Below are 23,711 nucleotides of genomic sequence, written 5' to 3'. Positions count from 1 at the left end.
CGCTGAGTTGTTCAGCGTTGCAGCGGCAGCGGCACTAACTGGAGCGCCATGTGGACTGTCTCTTGTGTCGCTTTTTAATGATGCATGTCTTACTTATTTGCCTCAGTTGGCTATGCTGTTTGCTTGGTTGCGTGGCTGGTGTTGGCTTGGGAATTGGGAATCGAGCTTGGCGGCGGAGACTGAGACTGAGACTGAGGGAGCAACATCCGATCACTTCATATTGATGTTTGTTGGTTCGTTGTTTCGCATGCTGCGTATTAGTAGTATGTGGTTGAGTAATACTATTCGATTCCATGAAAATGGTTCGTGTGAGGTCTCAGAGGGGAGGGGAGAAACAGATATCCCGGGGTACTTGGTACAGAGCGCAGCTTCCTCGCAACATCTCTTCATCCCTGAGGCATGATCTGTAATATAGTAGCATCTGCTCCCACAAGCTCGTACTATTCTAACTGTTTTGCGCTGACGGAACGGTTTGTAAAATAAATTCCACGTCGGCGTCCCTCGAATCCGTGACCCTCTTTGGGCACCAAACTGGCAACACAGCCAGTAGCTCTGGGGCTAAGAGTGGCACCCCTGGCGCTGGCTCCCACACAGAATCAGATTCCACAGGTCCCTGCAGGGTTTCGTATGCCCTTTCAGGCAATGGACTCGGCCTGGAGGGAGGTGAAACGCTCACAGGATCTCATGACGCTGAGTCTGAGGTTCCAGACGGATGTTGGCTTATTGCTTTGCTTATGGCGTTTGTCGTGGGTTAATTATCAGTGCGACCTTCTAAAACACAGTGCACCGACTTGGGACTTGCTCCGGCTAACAACAGAGTTCAGGCGCAGATCTAGAGGCATATCGCAGCGGTCTCCCGCGGCTGGCCCGGCGCGATGCAAAGCTACCTGAAGAAGGTTACTGCTGTATCTGTGTCTCGGGGCACCCAAAACACGCGAGGGGCGCAGGAACTGGCCGCTAGAGCCTGGTCAGAAAGTAGTTAAAATCTACTCCATACAGCGTGGCTCCAGGGCCCCAAAAATAAGCGGCAGGGTAGCCTTTTTCATTTCCGGCAAGGTGCGTGATGGCTATACAGCACTATTGCTGTGAGGAATCCCCCAAGATAGGCAAGGTAAGCAGAGAGAGTGCCGATCTAGCAGATGGAATAGTGCTGCTTCGCACGAAATGAAGCTCCCGAATACCGTCTGGCGCCCTACGCCCTCCTGCGCTCATGATATTGGCACTGCCTCGCTCCTTCGGTCATCTCCCTTGAAGGTCTCAACTTTTGTCACAGTCGCAGTGTGGACGCTGTTGGTCTCATGCCAAGCTCTTGGTATCTGTGCGGCGGTTCGATTGGTGGCTGGGCACACAATCCAAATTTCACATGCGTGGTTGCACACGGTTGGCGGCCGCCCGCGACCCTCATTTCCCTTGACATTTGCCCGGACTTTCGCAGGTCAAGGGAATAGAGGGACAAAGCCGGACAATGAGCGGCGCAGAGGGTGGCGCCGGAGAGGTGACAAAGAGAATTAAGCGCCAGTCGGGCTTTTTCCCGTAATAAACGATACCGACTGGCACGTCTACCGCCTCTTCGTCATGGTCTAAATGCGGAATTGCGGTAGCTGACGCACGGTAATGGACCCTGTCGCGGATCGACTGGCTGTTCGGGTCCGCAGCGTAAAGAAAAAAGACAAACGTGAGATGATCTAGCGGAGAGTATTTGTGGAGGGCAGCCAACATCGACTAAGCCACTGCATCGGGTCTGCTCAAAGGGCTATACTAAGGTGCTACATGAGTAAATAAAACCTCCGCGGCTCCCTCGTTTTCACTTGTTCCTTGGCGTTCATGCCACTCCATGGTCTGAGCTGACACTTTTCATCTCGGGCGTTGTTCGTATTTCTCTTTTCTTTTTGTTAGCTCCTCTCATATCTCCCCATCCCCTCCGAGCAACCCGATTACTATTGCTTCTTCCCTTCCCTTTTTTCTTTCCAAAGCCCATTTCCAAGGGTTATCGACATCTTTGTGATTTGCCATCAGCTTAGATTTGAAACTACATCACATCTTTGGTGCTTGATATCTTGACCATTCAGCATCAGCTATGAGCCGTTTGGCCACTTTGCTCGCGGCGGCGTCGCTATTAGCGCCCACCGGAGCTTCTGCAGGTACGGACAGATTCAGCTAGAACCACCACCATCACAATGCCCTTTGGAAAACATGACGAAACCATGATGTTTGTCTGCCTTGGATCCTTGCAGTAAAAGAGCATGAAATGTTGCAAATCCAGGCACCCGCAACTATGCTTAGTTCCTTATTTCATATTACAAAGCACCCAAGATCGAAGAATTATACATGAATTCTACCTGATGAGGAATTTTTTTCAACTAACTTGCTCTTTGTGGCATCTTCAGTTCCTCACGATTTTCAATATCGAGATGCAGTCCCTCGAGATCTCGCAAACCGGGCCACCGATGTGTCACCCAAAGGATATGCGCCCTCTACTGTTGACTGTCCCAGCGAACGTCCTGTGGTCCGTCTTGGCTCGGAATTGAGCCCCCAAGAAAAGGAATGGCTGCCCCGGAGACGTAATGAGACCATTGCGCCTATTCGAGCCCTCCTAGACCGTATCGCTATCCCCGGCTTCAACAGTGATAGATATCTAGCCAACGTTGAGAAGGATCCTACAGCTTTGCCCAACATTGGCCTGGCTGTCTCTGGCGGTGGCTACCGTGCCCTGCAGAACGGAGCTGGAGCCATTGCCGCCTGGGACGCTCGAATGCCCAATGCCAACTCCACTGGTAAATTGGGTGGTCTCCTGCAGAGTGCAACCTATCTTTCTGGTCTGTCTGGTGGTGGATGGCTGGTTGGCAGCATCTACACAAATAACTTCTCCACTGTCCAAGGCATAATAGATGCAGGCGGCTGGAAGTTTGATGAGTCAATTCTTGAAGGTAGGTGAAAAGTAAACCTGTTGAAAGTAAACTTGCAAAAAGTCTAACGAGAAATTTCAGGTCCCAAGTCGGTTAGTGTTGTAAAATATTACAATGAAGTCTTTGACGATGTCGATGCCAAGGATAAGGCTGGTTTCGATCGCTCCATCACCGACTATTGGGGCCGATTCCTCTCTTATCAGCTCGTCGATGCCACAAACGGTGGTCCTGGCTTCACCTTCTCTTCCATTGCCGATGACCCTGATTTCAAAGACGCAAAGGCGCCTCTTCCTTTCCTAGTCGCAGATAGCCGCCCGCCCGGAACGACCATCATCTCCAACAACTCCACCGTCTTTGACTTTAACCCCTGGGAGATGGGCTCATCGGACCCAACTCTGAATGGTTATATACCGCTCAAATATGCCGGTTCCAAGTTCAACAACGGCGTGCTGCCCAAGAACGAATCTTGCTTTGTTGGATTCGATAACGTCGGCTATATCATGGGAACTTCTAGCACTCTCTTCAACCAGATCATATTATACCTCCAAGACAGCAACAGTACAAGCTCAATCGTTCCCAAGGGAATCCCTGATTTCGTCGTTAAAATTATCACTGGTGTTTTAACCGGGCTTGGTAAGGACAACAACGACATTGCCGACTGGACACCGAATCCCTTCAAGGGCTGGAACGCCAAAAACAACCCATTCGCCGACAACAACAGATTGACTCTTGTGGATGGTGGCGAGGATCTGCAGAACATCCCCTACCACCCTCACCTCTTGCAAGAGCGCAAGGTCGACGTTGTCTTCTCTGTTGACTCCTCGGCTGATACCAATGGCTGGCCCGATGGTGCCTCTCCCATTGCCACCTATGAGCGTGCAGTTGCCAAGACCTCTAACGGCACTGGCTTCCCCTATGTCCCCGGCAGAGATACTTTCCTCAACCTCGGACTCAACACCAAGCCCGTCTTTTTCGGCTGCAACTCGACCAACGTGACGGGTACATCGCCCCTGATTGTCTATCTGCCCAACTACCCCTACCAGTTCCATTCCAACCTTTCTACTTTCCAGATGACATACCAAAACGATTTGCGTGACGCCGTCATTACCAACGGCTGGGACGTTGTCACCCAGGGCAACGCGACTCGCGACTCCAACTGGCCGGTATGCGTTGGCTGCGCCATGCTGTCCCGCAGCTTCGAGCGCACCAAGACCATCGTGCCTGATGCCTGCAACAAGTGCTTCCAGCAGTACTGCTGGAATGGCACAATCGCCACCGGAACGCCGAAAGACTACGAACCGACCATCTTGGACACGGAAATCAAGGTTGCCAGCAACATGGGTGCGAGATCTGCCAGTGGCGCAACGGCGATGATGGTGTTGTCCGCGGTTGCATGTGCTGTCTTGCTCATGTAAAGCATTTGACCTTGTCCTTTGGAGTTTTTTTTCCCCCTTTTTTGGCATTCCTACGATGGAATAGAAAAGGAGATATATAATGGGATATGACCCATCATGGCGAAAGCGCATAAAATCATGTACTTTTTTGTCTTTTTTCTTTACTTTTTAGCCTACACGTTTTTGGTTCTTGGGCTTGAGCTTGGTCAGGTTGGGTTATGCAGATAGCATATTGATTGTAGATAGCATATTGATGATTTCCTAATTTTTTTTAGAATATTGATTATTTGTAACACTCTTCATTTGCTCATTTATGATGCGTTTCAAACTGGCTTGTGATATAATACTTTCAACGCAATCTCTATCGCATTCAACGAACATCAAAGCACAGTAGCAAACACACAATTTGTGACAACTTTGTAGCTGTGTTAACTATTAATTCAACTAACTCCTATTTTTACTGCTCCATGTAAAAAGCTGGTATATTTATCCATAAAATGTTCAAATCGCAATATCATCCGCACATATACATTCAAATGCTCTCTCCTTTTCATTTTCAACTCGTCATTTATGCAAGAACAGCATCCTTGCCAGTCTTGGCACTCTCCAAAACACCCTCAATGATTCTCAGCACATCGCGGGCCTGCTCAGCCTTGACGGGGATGTCCTCGGCCTTTCCGCTAACCAGGGCGTTGGCGAACTGGCTGTAAAAGGCGCGGTAGGTCTCGGGCTTGAGCTCAGGAACAGGTACTTCGCTGGCCTTGCCAGTAGCCTCGTCAACAGCGGTCAGAGTGCTGTTGGCGGTGCTCTCAACTCCGTAGTCGGCATCGGTGGGCTTTCCGCCAGCGCGAAGCTGGTCCTCCTGGGGGTCGAGGTGGAACTTGCGGAAGGTACCCTTGGTACCGCGGATCCAGTAGCGCAGCTGGTTGACCTCTGCGCTGAGGGCGCTGATGTTGACGTTGACCAGGAGGCCGTTGTCGTAGAAGAGCTGGGCGGAGACAGCATCGGGAGTCTCAAACTCGGCTCGGCCCTCACGCTGGTTGAGGAGACGGCCGCGAACAGACTGGGGGAGACCGAACAGGACGTAGGCCTGGTCGATCAAGTGGGTGCCGAGATCGAAGAGGGCGCTGCCACCGCCAGAGACGCCCAGCTGGCCCTTCCAGTTGGTGGGAGCATCGGCGCGGTAGCGGTCGAAGTGGGTGTTGAACTCGACGATGCGGCCCAGCTTGCCCTGCTGGATGAGGTGCTTGGCCAGCAGGAAGTCGGCGTCCCAACGGCGGTTCTGGTACACGCAGATGAGCTTGCCAGTCTGCTTGGAGATTTCGGCGAGCTTCTGGGCCTCTGCGGAGGTGGGCACAAAGGGCTTCTCGGTCAGGACGTGCTTGCCGGACTCGAGGGCCTTCTTGGTGAGCTCGAAGTGGTTGTCGGGAGGGGTCGTGACGACGACGACGTCGACTTCAGGGTCGGCGATGAGGGCGTCGGAGTTTGTGTAGTGCTTGAGGTTGGGGTAGTCGGCGGGGGCAGAGTCGTCGGCCTTGGGGGAGCGCTGGACGATGGAGTGCAGCTTGAGGCTGGGGGTTGTGATGATGAAGGGGATGTGGAAGACCTTGGCGGAGAGACTGGAGAAAAAGAATGTTAGCTGGTTGTTGGTTGTTGGATATGGTGTTTTGAGATGGCAATTGGATTGGTTGGCTGTGGTTTGACTTACCCGTAGCCCACAACACCGACGTTGAAGACTTTGCTGGCCATTTTGATGTTGTTGTGTTTGGTTATTAAAGAATAATAGGAGAAGAGTATGCCAAAGTCAAAGAGAAGCTATGATTTTAGTTATAGTACACCAAGGGGAAGCTTAAAATGATAGAAGGAAAGATGAATATTTATATTTCTGCCAGTTCGCCTCTTTTGCACATAATTAACAACCATTCCACAGCTCGGATCCACTCAATTGGTCATGAATAATGCAGCCATTCGACTCATCATCACAACATCTTCTCAGCAGCCACAGGCAATTATAAATTCAATACCCGAAATATAGGAGGCCATTTCCATAACAAAGGCAACTCTTGCCGCACTGAGGCTTTTGCTCTTCCGCAGGCAAGTCCCTCCGTGGCGTGGCAACGAACCCCTCCAAAACCCCTCCTCCCCACCTTGGCATGAGTCGCTTCTAATGACGTCTTTTATTCTTTTGGTTGAGAAAAATGGGGGCTTTTCCAGGGTAGGTTAAAAGCGGTGGGTTCACGGGCAATAAGCATACTTTTGTATGGCAGATGGTTTGGAGGGAGTTAAACTGCAATGGGCGATTTTAGGAGTTTCGTCGGAGTAATTGGAGTTTAGGGGGCGAGTATCGACAGGGACGATACCTGAAGGGGAAATTTTAAGAGTTTGGTTCATAACTAGGAAATTGTTCGATAAAGAAAAGAATGCAATAGTATTGTGATTGCACCAAAGATTTTCATATAAAAGCCACCAAACAGCCACCCGAGCAGTTGTGGAAACTACTGGGCTGGTTTCGAGAACCAGCGGCAACAGCTACAACTTCGGGTTTCCAATCGTAGCGAAAAGGATAAGTGTGTAAAAATGTCTAGAGAATATTTTCGTACTCGCGGATAAGTTGCTACATGCCTGCATGTTAGGAGCTGGTAATCGTATCTTATGAATAGCCATTTCACTCGTGGATACTTTGCACCCGCTGGGCCAACTCTGGTATACCGAGATGTGTATGTCAGCATTATGACTTTTCACCAGCACTATTAACTTATTGTACATGTTTACGGTAGCCGCTATTCTGCACAATGGCTCATTTCTACTTATACCAGCAAGCTCAGTCGCGTGCAAAAGGACCAACACCTAAAGGCAAGAGGTGTTTCAAGTCAGAAATTGTATCAGCCGTTCAGTTTTTTTATGTCATTTAAAGACCAAAATATTCCGAGTTCTATCAATATGCACCACCTTACAGATCTTACAAGTATAGGCTTTAAAACAATAACAACCATCAGCATCAAGTTAGAGTACAAGTAAACGACAAAGTCCATATTCCAATGCTTGAGAGAGCATAAATGCCAGCGCCCACAAAGAATGGCAAGCCCAGCCATATTCCTGACAGTTTCAAGCCCAAATTCAATGTCTGGGCGATTATTGAGGCCCCAACAATCCCACCGATATCGCTGATCGTAGCAGTAGCTGTGTACAGGAAGCCGAGCTGATCCTTCTCAACCCTCGACGTCAAGAAGAGTTGCGATGATTGGGTATAGCCCCATCCAAGAGTAAAAACCACCAGGCCTAACATTGTTAGGAATGTTTTGACAGGGCATGTAGAATAGCTTGGGGAGAGTTCACTAACCAATTGCCAACATCCACGATGTCGAGCTTAAGCCTATCATCAGTAAACCCATGATGGACAATACTGCGCTCCCTTTGGCAGTCACCAAATCTGCATTTCCAGCAGAGAGCTCCACCCGTGTGATTCAGAATCTATTAAAAGCCGGTAAAAGAAGAGTGAAGAGAACAATAGTAATGGCTGGTCGCGCGGTTGTCAGAACGGTGGCCTTTGAAAAGTTAGTGCAAAGCCTTCCAGAGTGGCAGCTTCACTTACAGCCGCCAATGGCCAGCCATACTTGGCTGAAGTATACTGCAGCAGAAAGAATACCAACTCTTTTGCTATACTTGGTAGTAGGAAAGATGGCAAAATGAGAAGAATATGGTGATCTCTGGTGGTAAGCTTCGCAACTTCTCCCAAGCCTCCCATAATGGCTTCTATTTTTTTCCATAATTTGGGTTAGTTGAAGCAGTAGAGGCAGTAGAGGTAATAGAGGTAATAGAGGTAATAAAGGTAATAGAGGTAATAGAGGTAATAGAGGTAATAGAGGTAATAGAGGTAATAGAGGTAATAGAGGTAATAGAGGTAATAGATTAAAATAGCTGGAGTGCTGAATAACAATTCCCTTATCAAAAGACCACTAACCCCTGCCACATTCAAATTGCCAACGCAAGCATTAGCAGCAGATAAATAGTATGAGGTAAGAGCCCCAAAAGAAAAAAAGAAGAAATGTCAACTCGCACGCTATCACTCTATAGAGGAACATCTCAATAGATCTCAATTGTCATCCCTAATCCTACGCCAAAATCCAAATGCTTTACCCGTATCCATATCTCTTGCAAGATCCTAAATTGACCTTACTCTAGTCCCAAAATCTCTCGCGAGATGCCCATTCCTTTACACAATTCCAAATTTCTTGCCTCTCTCTCAAGCACAAAGTATCACGTTATCCAAAATACCCTTTCCCAAACCTAGACTGCAATCACGCAAACCTCATACAAACCATAGATCGAAAGCGCTCTGTAAATCCCAACCTACCTTGTCCTCAACTATCAACTTCCCGCAATTACTCCTCGATGCCAAAAGTGTTGTCAAAAAGGGCCCGACGCTCATCTCTCTCCTCACTGAGAGGAATTGCCTCTTTACGAACAACACCATCGTCACCGAGACGAGGCCGAAACCCCATCAACCGCTGCCCACAGTAGATCCATTCCAGCAATGAAAAACGTCAGCGTACGCCTCAGCTTGCGTGAGCATACGATTTCTATGGGTTCTTTCCCAGGTACCCTTATCAGTTTCGACCCATTGGCCCTGGACACCCCAAAGTGTGTTTTGCTCATCCACAACGCACTCGAAACCAGTATTATTGGCGTCAGGTTGGTCTTCAATTATCTGGCCAGGTTCGAGATCATAGTCCTCATCAGTATCCTCGTCTATTTCCATCTCATTGTCTTGATCAACATCAAAATGTGGTCGTGCAATTGCATCCTCATAGTCCGAATCTATAGTAATATTGTTTTTTTTTTTATAAAAAGTTTAATTTTTTTTTTCCTCTTCGACTATCATTATGTTCGTTGAGTGTAAATCCGTAGTGAGTAGTTATGGAAAGTTTGTTCATCATAGAGAATTAAGTTTCGAATATACTGGATCTGGGTTTTAACACGTAATTTCGTGGCGTTTGTTATTACCTGGATACTCCATATATAAATTCATAATGGCCGCTTCCGAGCTTCTCGCACATACATCTACACAACTAGCTTCCTTACCCGACTCTGATGTCGAATCGGATCTACGACTGCTATTGGGATCTCTACGTCTCACAAAATGGCCTCAGAATTTCCTTTGTTTACCTCTCTCCCAACAGAGATAAGGCTCATGGTCTAGAAGTATGCCTTACGATCTTATAGCCCTTCTCGTCCCAGCGCTCATTTCTTCTCAGTGACCAACTGGAGAGAAGATGGCGATGAGCTTGCGAATCTCAGAGTCCAGTGCGACTTAGGCTGCCGTTGCGAATACAACCACGGCTATACTTACTGCCTCGCTGCGCCAAAATTCGGCTGCAGCCATTCTTGGAACAATAATAACCCGTCCTCCTATCTCTGGGATTTTGGCATGTGGAGCGCATGCAGGGAATCTAGAGAAATTATCGAAGATCATTACAAGATGGATTACTGGGCAGCAAAACTCTTGGAAGGCAGCAAAGCCGATTCTTTCTCTGATCCTGATGTTGATGCTTGCGTCCCATTTATCTTACCGCAGAGTGGTGAAGATTGGCGCTTTGCTATACGTCCAAATCGAGATTTGATATGCATCTAGCCGCTTAATCCATTTACTATAGGATACTTTAGAAATCTATCTATCTCGTGGAAGATGTTTGTATGGTGAATCTCGATGCGGGTTTACGTGGCTTCAAACACATGGCGTTTGAATATGATTCGAGCTGGTGCGATGATCTTGTGGCGGTGTCCTGGCCTAAAGATCTTCGCGCTTACTTTGAAGAGAAGAGCCTTCGAGGTCTCTTTATTCGCTTTTTTCTGGAAGCAAAGGCTTATGGATGCCGGAACGATCCAATTTGGCTCATCGATTACGGCTTGAAACGAGACCCCCTGAAACGAGACTATAGAGAAGATGGTCCTCGTCCTTTTTGGCGTAAACATATGACATTCTATGCAAATGACCGAAAATTCGTCGAGGTTGATCAATGGAATAAGGACCAGTATGAGTTCACTGAAAGACCGTCTGCGCTTGACTTCTTGGCTGAACTCGATGATATGCTTGGGGGAGTCGAACCTGAGCACATGCTCCACCATTATCAAGGATGCTTTGGTGGTAGCTTTTGTGAGGTCTGCGAATCCAACGAAACTAGATCTCGGTACACTGTTAGTGGAGATGTCAGGGTTCTTGCATGCGAGAGGAACGGTGAATAATTCTGTAGCCTAATATAAGATAGATACTATTATCACTCCATTCTTATAGAGCAGTTCATCAGCGCAGCAAATTTAGTACCTAGTCTAACTCTTCCTCTTCCTTTTCCTCTCTTTCCTCCTACTTGAAAGTAAATAAAACGAATTATTATTAGATTGTTAGAAGAAGAAGAAATTGATAAAAAAAAGCTACCGCCTTACCACTAATTGGTCTGCTTGACTGCCTTTCCCATTCCCTTTCCTTCTTCTTCTTCTTCTCCTCTTTTCTCCCCTTCTTTTTATCATCTTTCTTTAATAATTATTTATAATATATTATTCCAGCATCTGCCGTACAAGACTTGTCAACCAACCCTACTTGGCCCCAAATGCGTGATGCTGAAGGCTATCTCGGCCGGAATCGCCTTTGATCGCAACAATTTTATAAAGTCATAAAAAGTAACCACCAATACTCAAATGAAACATACGATATCAACAAAGAGCGGGGAAGCGGCCAGGCTCTCCAACTTTCCAACATTTGAACCAATCATGAACTGACAACATTACTCAATATCAGACTGAGAAAGCCTTCTGCATTTCAGGTAGCGGGGATTGAGCAAACAAACAATGCGTGATGACCTAGGATGCACGTCAATGACCACGAAGATTATGCAACAGTAGTTTTTTTGTAATAGTAGTAGTAGTAGCGAATTTGAGCACATGATGCTATCTTCCAGCCGCACTTCTTTTTATCTTGGAGGCTGCTTGGATATTTCGTTGCTTTGATGAAAGTTGGTCAGGTCATGAAGTTTTATAGATGATGTTTGGACATGTTAATGAATATAAACAGGTGATCTCCAAGCTGAAGATAGACAGGGATCCGCCACTTACACCAACCTACCCACTATGTTAATTATACATTTAAAAAGACCACAAGTCCACTTCCAACCAGTTATTTTATCAATGTACATGTAGCTTCATTGTAACTAGAAAAGTCCACAATCCTATATTATGCACAAAAAAAATATCCTCCTCGGCAGAACTTCTCTCCAAACAATGCATCAAAAGCAACCAGGTCAAGGGTAGACAGATAAACCAGGCCGCGGGTATCACAACACAATACTCAAACAATTCAAGCAGTTTCAATATAATTTGCTCTCCATCAAGTACGTCTGCCAAGATCATACTTTTCAAAAGCAAAACAAGGGCCGCAGCTAGTACAACCACTCCTACATGTACCAAACCACTCTTCCGACCCAGCGCTTTGAAATGAGCCTTTCAACTTCCTACTGATTGTCTTCCGGGTCTATAGCAGGTGGCTGACGCGCAGGCAATTCCAGCGTCGCATCTACGGTGTGGTCGAGATGGATGATCCTCCGCTAATGTCTTCTCTTGGATTAATACCACATGCTCTAGGAGCTTGACTGCTTCTTGAATCTGGCCGTTGGCCTCATAGACTCCTGCACGTGTTGTGATGCTAGTCAGGGATGCAGTTGGGACCCATTAACCATCGCTTCTCGGTCCGACACAGCCCGTATCAATGACCAGTATCTTCTTGCCGTGGCTTCCGACCGAATCGTGGTGTGCTCAAGCATATTTTTGAGAATTGAACAAACGAAACCCGACTTGAAAGATGTCATATTCAGAATTTTAAAGAGCCAAGGTGCGACGCAATAAAGGCGTATTGGATGTCGAACTGATGGAATTAAAACCTTTATACGGTACGGATATGTCTATCTTTGTACCCCATCTATATCCACCTCTTTACCCTACAGATTCGCTTGCGTTTTTTTTTTCTATGAGCAACTGCAGAGCCGTGTTTGCATTGCCTTAATCGAATCCCAGATCTTTAAAGTACGCGTCCGAACTTGGTTCCCGCCCCAAGAAATCCACCAATGTCTTCATCTCGTCCTGTTCCGCGCCTTTCTCGAGTACCATATGGCGGTAGCGACGGCCGGCAACCCCATCCAGCGGATCCAAACAAAACGCCGAGTCGTACATATCCATAGCGTGCACCTTGGACCAGAGATAAGAGTACATACTCACCTCTCCGCCGTGGATGAGGTTTCGCCATTGTACATAGCCGTACCTAATAAACAAGCAATGAGTATAAAATAAAAGAAATATATATGAGTGAACCAGGGCGAGTGATGGACGGAACTTACTTGTCTTCTGGACCGCGCATGCCAAAGAAGTCCTTGTACTTGCTGTATATCTCACCCAAGTCAACGTCCCCCGTCGCCGAGTACACGTCAAGGTCGAACAGAGCAATCTGAAGCATCCCCATAAGCGTACCGAGCCCAGATTTTGTCTTTGTCTCTAGTTTCGCCTCCAGCATATCATCTGGCAACTGCTTTCCGGTCTTGTGGTGTGAAGAGAATGTTTTAAGCCCCTGCGGAATCCAGCACCACTGCTCCAGCATCTGCGAAGGAGCCTCGTTGAAATCGCCTGCCGTGGACTGCGAGAAAGATTAGAAACGCTCTACAGATTTTTTTTCCCCGTGCGTTCTGGAAAGGGAAAGGGGGTTTGACATACCGCTCCGAAGAACCGAGAGCACTTGGAGGCGCCGGAAAGATCATGAATGCCATGGCCGAGCTCGTGGAAAAGCAACCTCACCTCGTACTGTTGCAACAAGTAGGGCTTATCCTCAGTCGGCTTGGGGAACATGGTCATGAGCACCGTTGCGGGATACTTGGGTTTCCCATCGGGCATATCATAGCCAAGAGTAAGTGGCCAGCATTGATATCCACGATATTTTCCTTCGCGATGGTATAGGTCCAAGTAGAGGTAGCCACGGAACCGACCTCCCTCGCCAGGGTCGTCCCAAACGCTGTAGAGCATCACGTCCTCGTGCCAAGTCAAGTCGCTGGCCTTACCCGTGGGCGATAGACGAGCCCCATCCTCCTCGCTGAGTTCGACAAAGACAAACCCAAACAGAGAACCAAATAGTTTCAGCATATTGGCCACGGTTTGTTGCAGGGGAAAATAATCTGATAGTTTGTCGTAATCAATAGATTCCTTTTCCATGCGTATTCTGTCGTAGTAACCGAAATCCCAACTGAACAGCTCCTCTTGAGGCAGCCCTCGCGCGGCACGATCTTCATCCTTCAACTGCTGCAGCTCTTTAACCTCTTTAGCTTTGTGCTGTTCTACACGCTTATGGAGATCATTCAGGAAGGCTGAGACCCGTTCCGGCGTCTTGGCCATGTTATTCTCCAGCCGAAATGCGGCTGTTGTTGGATAGCCAAGAATCTTCACCGACTCGTGCATCAGGCGAACAGACTCGTCGAAGAGCGGGACGTTAATTTTGCCCTATAATATTCCCTCGTTAGTCTAAGAGCTCTTCCGTGATCGAGAAAGCCGTGACGAGTCTGGCTCGATTGTATGAGCCATCCCTTACGATCGGCAGTACTTTGAGACCTGTCGCTCACCATCTTCGTATTTTCGGTGCCTATAGTTTTCCGAGTACTTGCGACATTGCATCGTCGACTTATCCGAAGACCAGGAGTCGACAGATCAACCTTCAACTTGCCTTCATTTTCGCCGGTGCCTTTTTCGAATTTTGCCACAGTTTCTTCCGGAACGCCATCCAGCTCCTCCGGCGTGAACCAACAGATCGGCCCCTTCTCCTCGTCAAAGTTCCGGTTGAACTCTGCCACCAAGCTGCTCAGGCGTTTCGAGATCTCCTTGTACCTATTCATCTGCGCCTCGTCTTCCAGCGCCAGACCCTCACGCACATAGTCTCGGCGCTTGAACTCCAGCCACCTAAGATACTCGGGATGCAAGCCAAGGCTCTCCCGCCGTTGATAAAGAGCCTCGATTCGCTGAAATACATCTTTACGCATAGCGTTGACAAAGAACGTGGACCGGGCTTTCTCAGCCTCGTCCGTAGCTTCTCGCAAGGCTTGGTTCGGGGAGCATTTCTGAAGTATATCCAGCGGGCACGTAACCGCTTGTCGCTCGTTTTCAATCTGAATGAGCGGCTGACAGACATTGTCGAAAGTGGCCATCTCCAGAGGCAATGCAGCAATCTTGTCATACACTTCTTGAACGTGGTCGCATAGCGCCTTGCTAGTCGCAAGTATTGATTCTGGCGTATATGTGAAGACGTTGGGCTGCTGAGGTGGGTTGGAGTAATCTGGAGAAGCCATTCTGACTGATTTAGATTTCGGACAGAAAATGAGTCCGCCTCTGGTTGAAGAGATTTATTATCGAAACTTAGCTGGGTGAGACAGAAGTAACGAGTGATCAAAGCTGAGGGGATGCGGACAAGATCCAGCCAACAAATCGAGGGTTGCGTAAATAATTACAAACAGGTAGCAGTCCTCGGGGATTCAGCACTTGACGTGGATTGAATTGAAGCTTTCAGTCAACACGATGAGTGAAGCCAACAATATTTGGATAGTGTCGCATTTTGGAGGGGTAAATGGGATCCTTCGCGGAACCCATTGCATACACCCGCAACCATACAGATCGCTGTGAATGGAGCCCTAACGCTATATATGTGGCTTTAAAAGGGCCAGAGGCAGTGACGGAATTAAAAAGACTTAATAGCCTGTTGGCTACTACGGCGCATTAATTGTTTATAGTAACTGTAGTTTTAATAGTAGATTATATGATAAGTGTTTAAATATATGCCTGCAACACCAAGGTGCCAGGCTCACCAGCTATATGTACTTAGATACATCACGACGTGAGCCACTTGGAATAACTTACAGGTAGGTATATAAGACCGTTCATTACGCTCATTAGATAAGAACTCGGATAGTCAGTCGTTAACATAGCATTGAATTAACAGCCCGACTGGCTACCCTGTACCCAAAGTTATCGCTACGTGATTACACCTGCTCTTAAGATCCTAACCTATCTCTCTGCCAACATGAACCCGACTTAGGTTTATAGCTTGGGAATCGCTACCCTATACCTTGGTATTAGACCAGTATAGGCCCGAATGTCACAAATAGTAGCTACGATCCGGTTGCCCTCTCTGAGAAAGACGGGTCTTTCTCGTTGGATAACAGCCCATATGTGGTCACGCCAGAGGCGATGAAGGACGTGAATTCGGCACGGTTATACTCCAATCAGCTCCGGAAAGGCAAGAAGGGAATCCCCAGGCAGGTCGCAGAGACGATCCTCTTCCTCGCCAGCCCGATGAGTTCATATAATGTATCAAGAAAAGCTTGGCGCGTATACGAGTCCTACCTGACTGGCTACCAGCAAGCAGCCTACTGTGTGCATACACAAGGCCATCTCGCGAGACAGCTACATGTGACGATGATCAACCAAGTCTAATCCAAGAGATGGGATATTTACGGAAACATTCGCTCATATTGCAGTAGTGACACACACAGACGCAGTCCAGAGCGCCTACGCAAAATACACTCTGTACTCTGCATACATATTTACTTAGCACAACCCTGCCCTCTAATGTTTCAGACACGCACGTCTAAGCCTCCATAGTTTGCCACCCACGAAGCTTATACTTTCCAGCTGCAAAACCCCTTGCAGAGCCTCGTCAGTGAAGGAGGGTATGTGACCAAGATAGCGTTTCAGCTTTGCATCCATGGTGCTTACATACACACATACACCCATTCAGCTTCAGCGAGTCGAGAGAAGGAATAGTCACTTCGACAGCGGATTGGACAATACACAAAGCATATATATACCTACCATGGCTTCAAAATGCGCAGGTCCCTATTACCACACCCCATATTATGTGCTGGCACACTTCGGTCAGGACTTAATCGATGACGCAAGGGCAGTTGCAAAAAGTCTCAATTATTCACATACTGAGACAGCATCGACGCCTCGGAGTGCGGCAAAAGTGACACTTCCGAGCCAAAAATAAAATTCCCGTGAGAGATTGACAGTCTCACCATCGACGAGGCAAAGCAGATGCTAGTAGCAGTATTACCGAGTCCGTACTTGTACCTGCTTTGTCTCGGATCTCAAGTCTCAAGACAAGCATCGCCTGACAGTAGCCTCGGCCAGGGCAGCAAACACTCGCCCCCGCGAGATAGCCCAGGGGAAGGGAGAAAGGGTCCGCTGTGGAAGTCATCCGCGATCGTGACCAACAGGTCCTTCGAAAACAGTACTTGGTACAGGTATAGTAGTAATTGTTGCAGTCCTCAGCTGTGGCTTGTTTGCCACCTGCAGAGTGACAGGACAAATCGATCCTCCATCCAATTCAGGAGCAGCCAATTTCCCAGCGGCGCCATCGTATGCAAGGGCGGAAACATGTTGGATGCTGCCATGGTAAAAACTGCAGCCATCGACGGACCGCGCGACTGAGTTGCTTATAGGGTGGCCTACTCAGAGTGTCAAGACGCTATCCAACCGCACAAACACATGGCTTCCAGGATACGCAGGGAGACGCTCCTCCCCCGGCAAAGCAAAAGTTCAGTTCGTAATTCTCATTTGCCTTCGTCTCAGGACGGGCAGTTAGTGTGCTTGGGAAGGAGGAGTCTGCTTGGACTTCGTATTCACATATATCCCGCCCTGCATGTCCAAGTGCCTCGAACTTTGTAAAAGCCAGCATGCGGATTCTGCAGCCCACTGCGCACGGACGGCGGCGAAAAGTACGAAAATCCAGTCGTGATAGGTAGGACTCAGCATGTAGCTGCAGTGGATGTGCTGGTATTCGTCATCGCAAAGCCAATGGTTACAGCTGAAGTCAAAAATCTTGTTGAATGGAAGTCGGCTTATCCCCCAGCGTTTCAAGATAGGGAAGAATTGCAGTATAGATTCAGCCGCGCAGTATAGGCTGTCGATCCTATTTTCACGATATGCACGGCAGAAATGTCTCAACTCATCTCTTTCCTTGCAAGGAAACCCGTACTATAAAGGTAGTGCAAGTAATATCCGGGCTTTGTGCAAACTAGAATTGAGGCACAGCACTATTAGTGCCTCCACATGAAGCTTCTTCCACATGTAGTGCTGGGGCCGTGCCGTCCGGGGTCCCACAAGACAACCAAGGATATCGCTGGCTCGGTCAATTCTGCGACGGCCAATTGCAACTTCCAAAGCCAGCGGACTGCATCAAGTAAAGCACGTTCAATCTCCGAGCGTGTAGTGGCATCTCGTAGTGGTTGCCGGCAGTGCATCGACGATCGAAAAGCTTTGACTTGATGGCACTGCAATTTGCGATAATAATAGCATCCAATGCGATTGAAGCACGTTCAACACAGTTCAACACAGTGTAGTACTGCTAGTCTTGGTGCTCAAGACGGTTCGTTCTAAATGCTGCAAGGACGACGCCTGCTAGACAATAGCAACGTTCCAAACGAGGACAAGCTCCAGCCATATGTGGGCTATATGCTCATAGCGCGAAGAGCACTTTTGGGTCTCGTAAGATTATACTACAACTACTGCTACTGTAGAACCTTGTATTAGTGAGATCGGGAAATAATACTAGGTATACCAGTCAGGCTTTGCCAGGCTGGAATAAGCACCGGGGAATGATACCTCACGGCGTAGACTCGGTCGCACGCCGTAGGAAAGAAAAAATCCTTCAGGCTGCTCCATGGATGCATGCCTCCATCGTCTCTGGATCTGAAATGAACAAGCAGTTGGCTTGGCTGGCTCGGAGCAAGACCCGACTCCGGGTTACAGCGCGATAGTGGCCTGACTTTTGTCAATGCTGGTTTTATTACGGAGCACTGTAGCAGCACCTCAGCGTGTATAGTAGAATATAGAGGGGCCATTGGGCACAGCGGCATCTCTGTCATGTTTTCTTAGAGCGTATCCATCGGCTGTTCTACTGATCTGGGGCACTGGCCAATGCGATGGGATAGCAAGGGGTTCAAGCAAGTCACGACTGCCCACCAGGCTGTATACCATGGCATGGCCTCATGGCAGGCTGGTCGCTTTTCGTCTGTAGCATTCTCGTCCACGGAAGTACTCCGTAGATCTGACTAAAACTGACTGGACGGGGCCCGCATGATTCATCTCAGTCCATTCTGGGTCTGTATGCACGCGGTAGGAGAGCATGATTTGGATCAGATTACGATCGGTGTCCGACTATGCCTTTCGAGATCACTTTCAAACGGCGCAGAGATTGGTGGCGTTTTTCGTGTTGGCGCCCCTATTACCGGCAGCCAGAAAAAGACCCTTTGAAAGAGTGTTGTTCCAATACAATCACATGGCTGACGGATTTGCGTGCACGCTATCGACCTCGGCTCGGCGCGCCCAGGGAAGAGAAACTGGTACTAACTGGCCCAGTTGAGGCAAGGTATGACGGCCAAGGAACAGAGCAAGCAAGCAAAAAACCTTGGTTGGCTGCAGCCAAGCGCGTTTCGGCACGCATATTAGTCGTAGTAGTATTGGCTTGACATGCTCGGTGCTTGGAGCACACTCTTTTCTGCTCTTGTTGCAGGGCTAGAGCAGACTAGCCGATGGGCCGTGGGCCATATGGAGATCCCATCGGATCAGGCGCCTGGGATAAGCAATTGGCGTCAGGGGGTTTGCTGCGGGGGAAATTGCGTTGTCGAGAAGCGATGGATGGTTATCGCGTCGTCGCGATTCAGGTAGGCCACTGAAGCGCCCATTCCCCGGACTTTTGTGACCGATTCGCTCGGCTGGCAAGCTTCCAAGGGGGTGATGCCTACCCTGGCCGTGGACAAGGGCAAAGAAGAACTTTTCGCAAGCACGGACGGGGAGACTTTTTTTTTTCTCAGGGCACTTTGTCAATGGATTGGAAGAGGCATAGCGGGCGACGCCGCTAGCTTTCGAGGCCGTCGTTGCGCAGAATTTCACGCCACTCTCTCTCCGGTCGACGCTCTGGGTAAAGAGCAGCAGGGCTAGCAAAGCACCAGTGATGCTCAGCTCATGTGCCGTCGTGTTCCTGCGTTGGGAGTTTTGCCATCGACGAATCCTTTTTCATTTATCCAATTCCGTCGTGTCTGAGTCAAGAATCCTGTCTAGTGGAGCACAAATGTCATTCCAAAAGCCATGAACCTACCAGATTGTTCACCTCCTTTACCTTTTAGCTTCTCGAACGCAGGAGGAAGCTTTATCCTACGCCTGTAGCTTTGCTGGCTTTGTTGGAACGACTTGGGCTAGACTGGGCTCTTTGTGGTGTGTCCCGTCTGGGAAAATGGGACGTCTGACGGACGCGGTCAAGGAACAAGGCCGTAATACCTAGCAATGCTAGCAGCAGTACAGTCAGTAGTACATGGTACGGTAATGCTCGATTTCCCCGCAGGTTCATAGTAATATACACGCCATTCGACAAAACAGGCTGAAGAAGCTGGGCCAGACAGTGTGTCTGCCTGCAGAATCGAGCAAGGCGCAGATTTAGTACCGTGCTCAATAAGGCGTAGCCTGTGCTCAGAATCCAAGTAGTAGCACAGAAAGACACACATGACGGCGCCGAACAAGTCTCCGGGGTCGCATGGGCAAAGAAAAAAGCGCTCCATGACATGATGCTGACGAAAAAGTGATAGGATTTGGATCGGCCAAAGGTTGAGATCCGCATTCTGCGCATAAGGTACCTGCCCTGGACGCTGGCAGTGGGGCCAGAAGCTACAGCTATGCCTAGGCAGGTTATAGCGACCGAGACAGGCCAGGTGGGCGCTGTAGCGCTTTTGCCACGGCCGGTCGGGGCGCTGAGGTCTTCTGAAGACGTCCTTGGCCTGCTGGAATTACAGCGCATCCAGCTGTAAACAGGTTCTAGGCTATTCGCCCCCGGCAAATAGGCCGAGCCCAGCCCGAGCTATATGCGTCTTCCTCGTGTGCTCTCATACGCTATTCTTGTGTAGATGAATTTTGTATCTGCCTCGAAACACTGACGCCGCGCGTGGCATTATCATCAAGGCAAGTATAATTTCCGTGTTAGTTGGTTCGCCAACTCGCTGATGCTAACAAGAGTCACAGCGTTGCAGTCCCAGCCACAGCCACAGCAGGTTTCAATGCAAGGTTACGTCTGGTGCGCTTTTTGCAACCCATCCATCCCACACCACCCAAGAAGGCACAGGCAAAATGGCGGCCGCACCACAAATAACAGTCCAGACGACGCTGGCCAACCACGATTGCCATCCAAACCCCAGATCTGCGCACAGAAGAGGCAGGACAAGGCAAATCAAAGAAGATACAGTTAGTAGAAAGGAAAAAAAAAGGGGAGGGGCTGGGCCAATGATGCGCCGTGACGAAGCCCTGCTGGCGTTGTGCTGTCTGCTCTACAGCACGCCCACAAGGCAAAAGACCAAATGACAATGGATCTGGTGAATTCAATCGACGACGTTTGGCTCGCAATTTCCGGCGCCGAGGCCAATGGGACGGACCAGTGGCCTGTCGGGTCATGGTGCGGCATCTCCGCGCCCTCGTTTAGCTGGCGAAAGACAGGGGTGTATTCCAGCCGGATGTCCAGTTCGAGCGTACGAACGAAGAACGACTCTGTATATGAATTCACATGTCTGTGTTGGTTGGCCTCTCTGCTGAGAACCAGGTCAGCAGGATGCACTGGCTGTGTATGCAGTACACGACAATGGGCGGGCTGCCAGCAGCGTCCAGCCGTACCTGCAACAAGCCAGCAGGAATCGCACGGCTCCCGAGGCTGCGCAGAAGGAGGCAGAGACCATCACCATGGCCGTCGAAAAGCTCGTCGATCTCTGCTGTGCCCGGCTCGGCCGTGTGTAGCAAATCTGGTTAGGTTAACGCCTATCCCTGTTTCCGGCCATGGGTCGCTCCAACGGGCTGCTCCACCGCCTCTGGTGCCACGCTTGCAACAGCGTCTGCCTGGCTGCGAGGTAGTGGTGACGATGGCGCGCCCGCAAGAGCCGCATACGGCATCATGTATTGTCTACTCGGGACTAACTCTTTTCCCCCCTGGCGATGGCCCGTCGGCATACTGTAGCACTGGAAGCTGGCGAGCCTCTGGGTGGCTTTTTGTTGCCGCTGCTTGGGGAAGGCTACCGGATCTTGTAAGTACTTGGTTTTGCCTCTCGTACCTGTATGGGCATGTGTACTGTACCATACCAAAGGTACACGTAATTCTCGTACTCGATACTCTGTTCTGCTCTGCAAAGGTGAATTCCGGCTGTCGGGCAGCTTCATGGCGCTGTACCCAACACCTCTGCTTCGAGTATAGCAGTACTGCTACTCCAACCCAAACTCCATACTGCTCCATCGCACCTCTTCTAGTGCTATTCAGCAACCTTGCTGTCCCTCTCCATTCGCCCTCTCGGCCCAATTTTTCCCTCTCATTTGCAACCCCCGGCCCGACGATCGAAATGGGGGGGTGTGTGCGGCCCCAGCTGAGACCTTGGCTAGCAGCGTTGCACAGGAAGCTATTCCGTCTGGGCCAAGTGACTTTTGCGGTAACAGCACAGTAAGCCACGGCCAGGGAAGGGAACTTGGAAGGCGTGGTTTATGATGGATGGATGGAGATGGATGGACCAACGCAACGGGGCATCGGGGGACAGACTCAGACCAAGAAGCTGCCGCTCCAGCACTAATTGCAAGTAGTGACTCCATACAGGTACGGCACAGGTACCGCCGCCAACTCCTCCTGCGTCTATAGCTACATAAAGGGCCTCCATCCACCTCGTCTGGCTTTTCTTCCCTTTTCCCTTTTTCTTCTCCATCCACTCGCTCGCTTTCACAGTCCAGCCACATTCGTTGTTGCTAATAAAATCAAAAAATACCAAAACATTACCCTTAATAATTCCCCGGAATCCAATCCTCTAATACCGTCAAGATGAAGGCCGCCACCGTTCTCGCTGTTACCTTCGCCGCTCTGGCCCAGGCTCAGACCCGCGCTGATATCCCATCTTGCGCTCTGCCCTGCCTCGACGCTGCCGTCACTGCCAACACCAAGTGTGCCACCACCGACTACACTTGTATCTGCAAGGACTTCACTGCTGTCCAGACCGCTGCCACCAGCTGCGTCATCTCCAAGTGCGGTGCTGACGTCGCCGTCAGTAAGTTGACGCTCTGCCATGGATTGTCTTGAGGGAACTCGATTTCTAACAATGACTACAGACAAGGTCCTCCCCGCCACTGAGGCTCTCTGCAAGGCCAACACTGGTGGCTCTTCCTCTGCCCCTGCCAGCTCTGCTGCTCAGACCAGCGCCGCTGCCACCAGCTCTGCTGCCGAGACCTCTGCTCCCGCCAGCTCTGCTCCCGCCAGCTCTGCTCCCGCTTCCTCTGCCGCCACCACCCCCGCCAGCACTGGTGCTCCCACCACCGTTGTCACCAGCAGCACTCCTGCTGGCACTGGTGTCACCCCTCCCAGCAACCGAACCACCACTGGCCACACCAGCGCCCCCACCAACGCTGGTACCGTCATCCTGCCTGGCCTTGCCATGCTCGCTCTCGGCGCCCTCGCCCTGTAAGGGATTTGAAAACTCACAGATACCCAAAGGCGAGATTTCAAGATTGGCGACGATGTATGGAATGGGAGGAATCAGAATGGAAGGAATATGGAACAGTTTTTAGTGTGCTGGAAAGGCTTTATGGTGTTATGAACTACGAGCTGGACCCTGAACGACATATGTTGTTGGATTTGGATCAACTGCCCCTTCGCGGGCATGTAATACACAAAATATAACCAGTTTACTGGCTTTAATGCTAATGTCTGCGGACGACTTTTTACTCTTTTACATGGTTTGATTTCGTTGACTCTGTGACTGTATTCCATTTTGTAATTCCATTGCTTTTAGATGGCTTTTCTAGAGCTATAGCAACTCCTAGTTGTTAATACCCATTTGCTTGCTGTAGCTGCTTGAGAGGCTGGCGAACCATGCCGAGAGAGTGCGGGCTGTCGCCGAGACGCTGTTGGCGCTGCCCATCGCTAGTCCCATCCATCGTTCTATGGAGACCCAGGTAGGTACGGTAAGTCGCAGTCAACAGACAGCCTGGAACACATAGAATCATACAAGGTGGATGAAGGACCCGCCATATCCGAGCTTCCGTTTGCGACGGCGAGCCGTGACTAAGAGAAAAAGGGGCCCTGGTCCAAAAAATTTAAGCGTCCCAGTTGACGCTGGACGGCAGGAATCGATGCTACAGAGACTATGTACTTTCTATATAGAGGAGCTGGCTGGGCGGATATCCGGTGGCTCCGCCGGCTGGGACGTGGCTGGGATTGGGGGGGGGGGGGGGGGGGGGGTTAAATTATTTTATGGTGCGGTTGTTGTTTTTTATTTTTTGTGTGTTGTTTTGTGGCGTTGTATATACATTACTTTTGGTGGTAGTG

The 23,711-nt window shown here is 49.5% G+C and overlaps 8 protein-coding genes across 8 annotated transcripts; 4 read left to right on the top strand and 4 right to left on the bottom strand.

Moving 5' to 3' along the window:
* Positions 1-1,795: 1,795 nt before the first annotated feature.
* On the top strand, positions 1,796-4,650 carry GGI43DRAFT_50316 (lysophospholipase catalytic domain-containing protein). The gene is made up of 3 exons (XM_083209920.1): positions 1,796-2,141; positions 2,388-2,927; positions 2,988-4,650. The coding sequence occupies exons 1-3, from the start codon at positions 2,078-2,080 to the stop codon at positions 4,319-4,321; spliced, it is 1,938 nt and encodes a 645-aa protein (XP_083060577.1). The 5' UTR covers positions 1,796-2,077; the 3' UTR covers positions 4,322-4,650.
* A 55-nt stretch (positions 4,651-4,705) lies between these two features.
* On the bottom strand, positions 4,706-6,684 carry GGI43DRAFT_405507 (uncharacterized protein). Its single transcript, XM_083206029.1, has 2 exons — positions 6,009-6,684; positions 4,706-5,919 (listed from the first exon to the last, which is right to left on the bottom strand). Exons 1-2 carry the CDS (start codon positions 6,047-6,049, stop codon positions 4,869-4,871), a joined length of 1,092 nt encoding a protein of 363 aa, XP_083060576.1. The 5' UTR covers positions 6,050-6,684; the 3' UTR covers positions 4,706-4,868.
* A 2,078-nt stretch (positions 6,685-8,762) lies between these two features.
* On the bottom strand, positions 8,763-9,329 carry GGI43DRAFT_427529 (uncharacterized protein; the record flags this gene model as incomplete). The annotated part of the gene is made up of 2 exons (XM_083208816.1): positions 8,763-9,118; positions 9,305-9,329. The coding sequence occupies 2 exons, from the start codon at positions 9,327-9,329 to the stop codon at positions 8,802-8,804; spliced, it is 342 nt and encodes a 113-aa protein (XP_083060575.1). The 3' UTR covers positions 8,763-8,801.
* Positions 9,330-9,670: 341 nt separating this feature from the next.
* On the top strand, positions 9,671-10,609 carry GGI43DRAFT_405506 (uncharacterized protein; the record flags this gene model as incomplete). Its single annotated transcript, XM_083206028.1, has 1 exon — positions 9,671-10,609. A coding segment is annotated over exon 1 (545 nt), but the record flags the coding sequence as incomplete, so codon positions are not given.
* A 1,183-nt stretch (positions 10,610-11,792) lies between these two features.
* On the bottom strand, positions 11,793-15,181 carry GGI43DRAFT_50137 (M3 family metallopeptidase). The gene is made up of 4 exons (XM_083209917.1): positions 13,948-15,181; positions 13,052-13,828; positions 12,682-12,974; positions 11,793-12,605 (listed from the first exon to the last, which is right to left on the bottom strand). The coding sequence occupies exons 1-4, from the start codon at positions 14,665-14,667 to the stop codon at positions 12,347-12,349; spliced, it is 2,049 nt and encodes a 682-aa protein (XP_083060573.1). The 5' UTR covers positions 14,668-15,181; the 3' UTR covers positions 11,793-12,346.
* Positions 15,182-19,155: 3,974 nt separating this feature from the next.
* Positions 19,156-20,292, bottom strand: GGI43DRAFT_50213 (uncharacterized protein). The gene is made up of 2 exons (XM_083209919.1): positions 19,497-20,292; positions 19,156-19,434 (listed from the first exon to the last, which is right to left on the bottom strand). Exon 1 carries the CDS (start codon positions 20,166-20,168, stop codon positions 19,527-19,529), a length of 642 nt encoding a protein of 213 aa, XP_083060572.1. The 5' UTR covers positions 20,169-20,292; the 3' UTR covers positions 19,156-19,434; positions 19,497-19,526.
* Positions 20,293-20,317: 25 nt separating this feature from the next.
* GGI43DRAFT_50076 (uncharacterized protein) lies at positions 20,318-22,149 on the top strand. Its single transcript, XM_083209916.1, has one exon. The coding sequence runs from the start codon at positions 20,722-20,724 to the stop codon at positions 21,844-21,846; it is 1,125 nt and encodes a 374-aa protein (XP_083060571.1). The 5' UTR covers positions 20,318-20,721; the 3' UTR covers positions 21,847-22,149.
* Positions 22,150-22,211: 62 nt separating this feature from the next.
* GGI43DRAFT_383944 (CFEM domain-containing protein) lies at positions 22,212-22,848 on the top strand (the record flags this gene model as incomplete). The annotated part of the gene is made up of 2 exons (XM_083203462.1): positions 22,212-22,434; positions 22,496-22,848. The coding sequence occupies 2 exons, from the start codon at positions 22,212-22,214 to the stop codon at positions 22,846-22,848; spliced, it is 576 nt and encodes a 191-aa protein (XP_083060570.1).
* Positions 22,849-23,711: the final 863 nt, after the last annotated feature.

The sequence above is a fragment of the Trichoderma evansii genome, assembly GCF_050947405.1.
Source record: "Trichoderma evansii strain SZMC 28006 chromosome Unknown GGI43scaffold_10, whole genome shotgun sequence".
NCBI lineage: Eukaryota > Fungi > Ascomycota > Sordariomycetes > Hypocreales > Hypocreaceae > Trichoderma > Trichoderma evansii.
The sequence above is the reverse complement of the archived record's forward strand: the minus strand, read 5'-3'. Positions and strand labels throughout refer to the sequence as shown.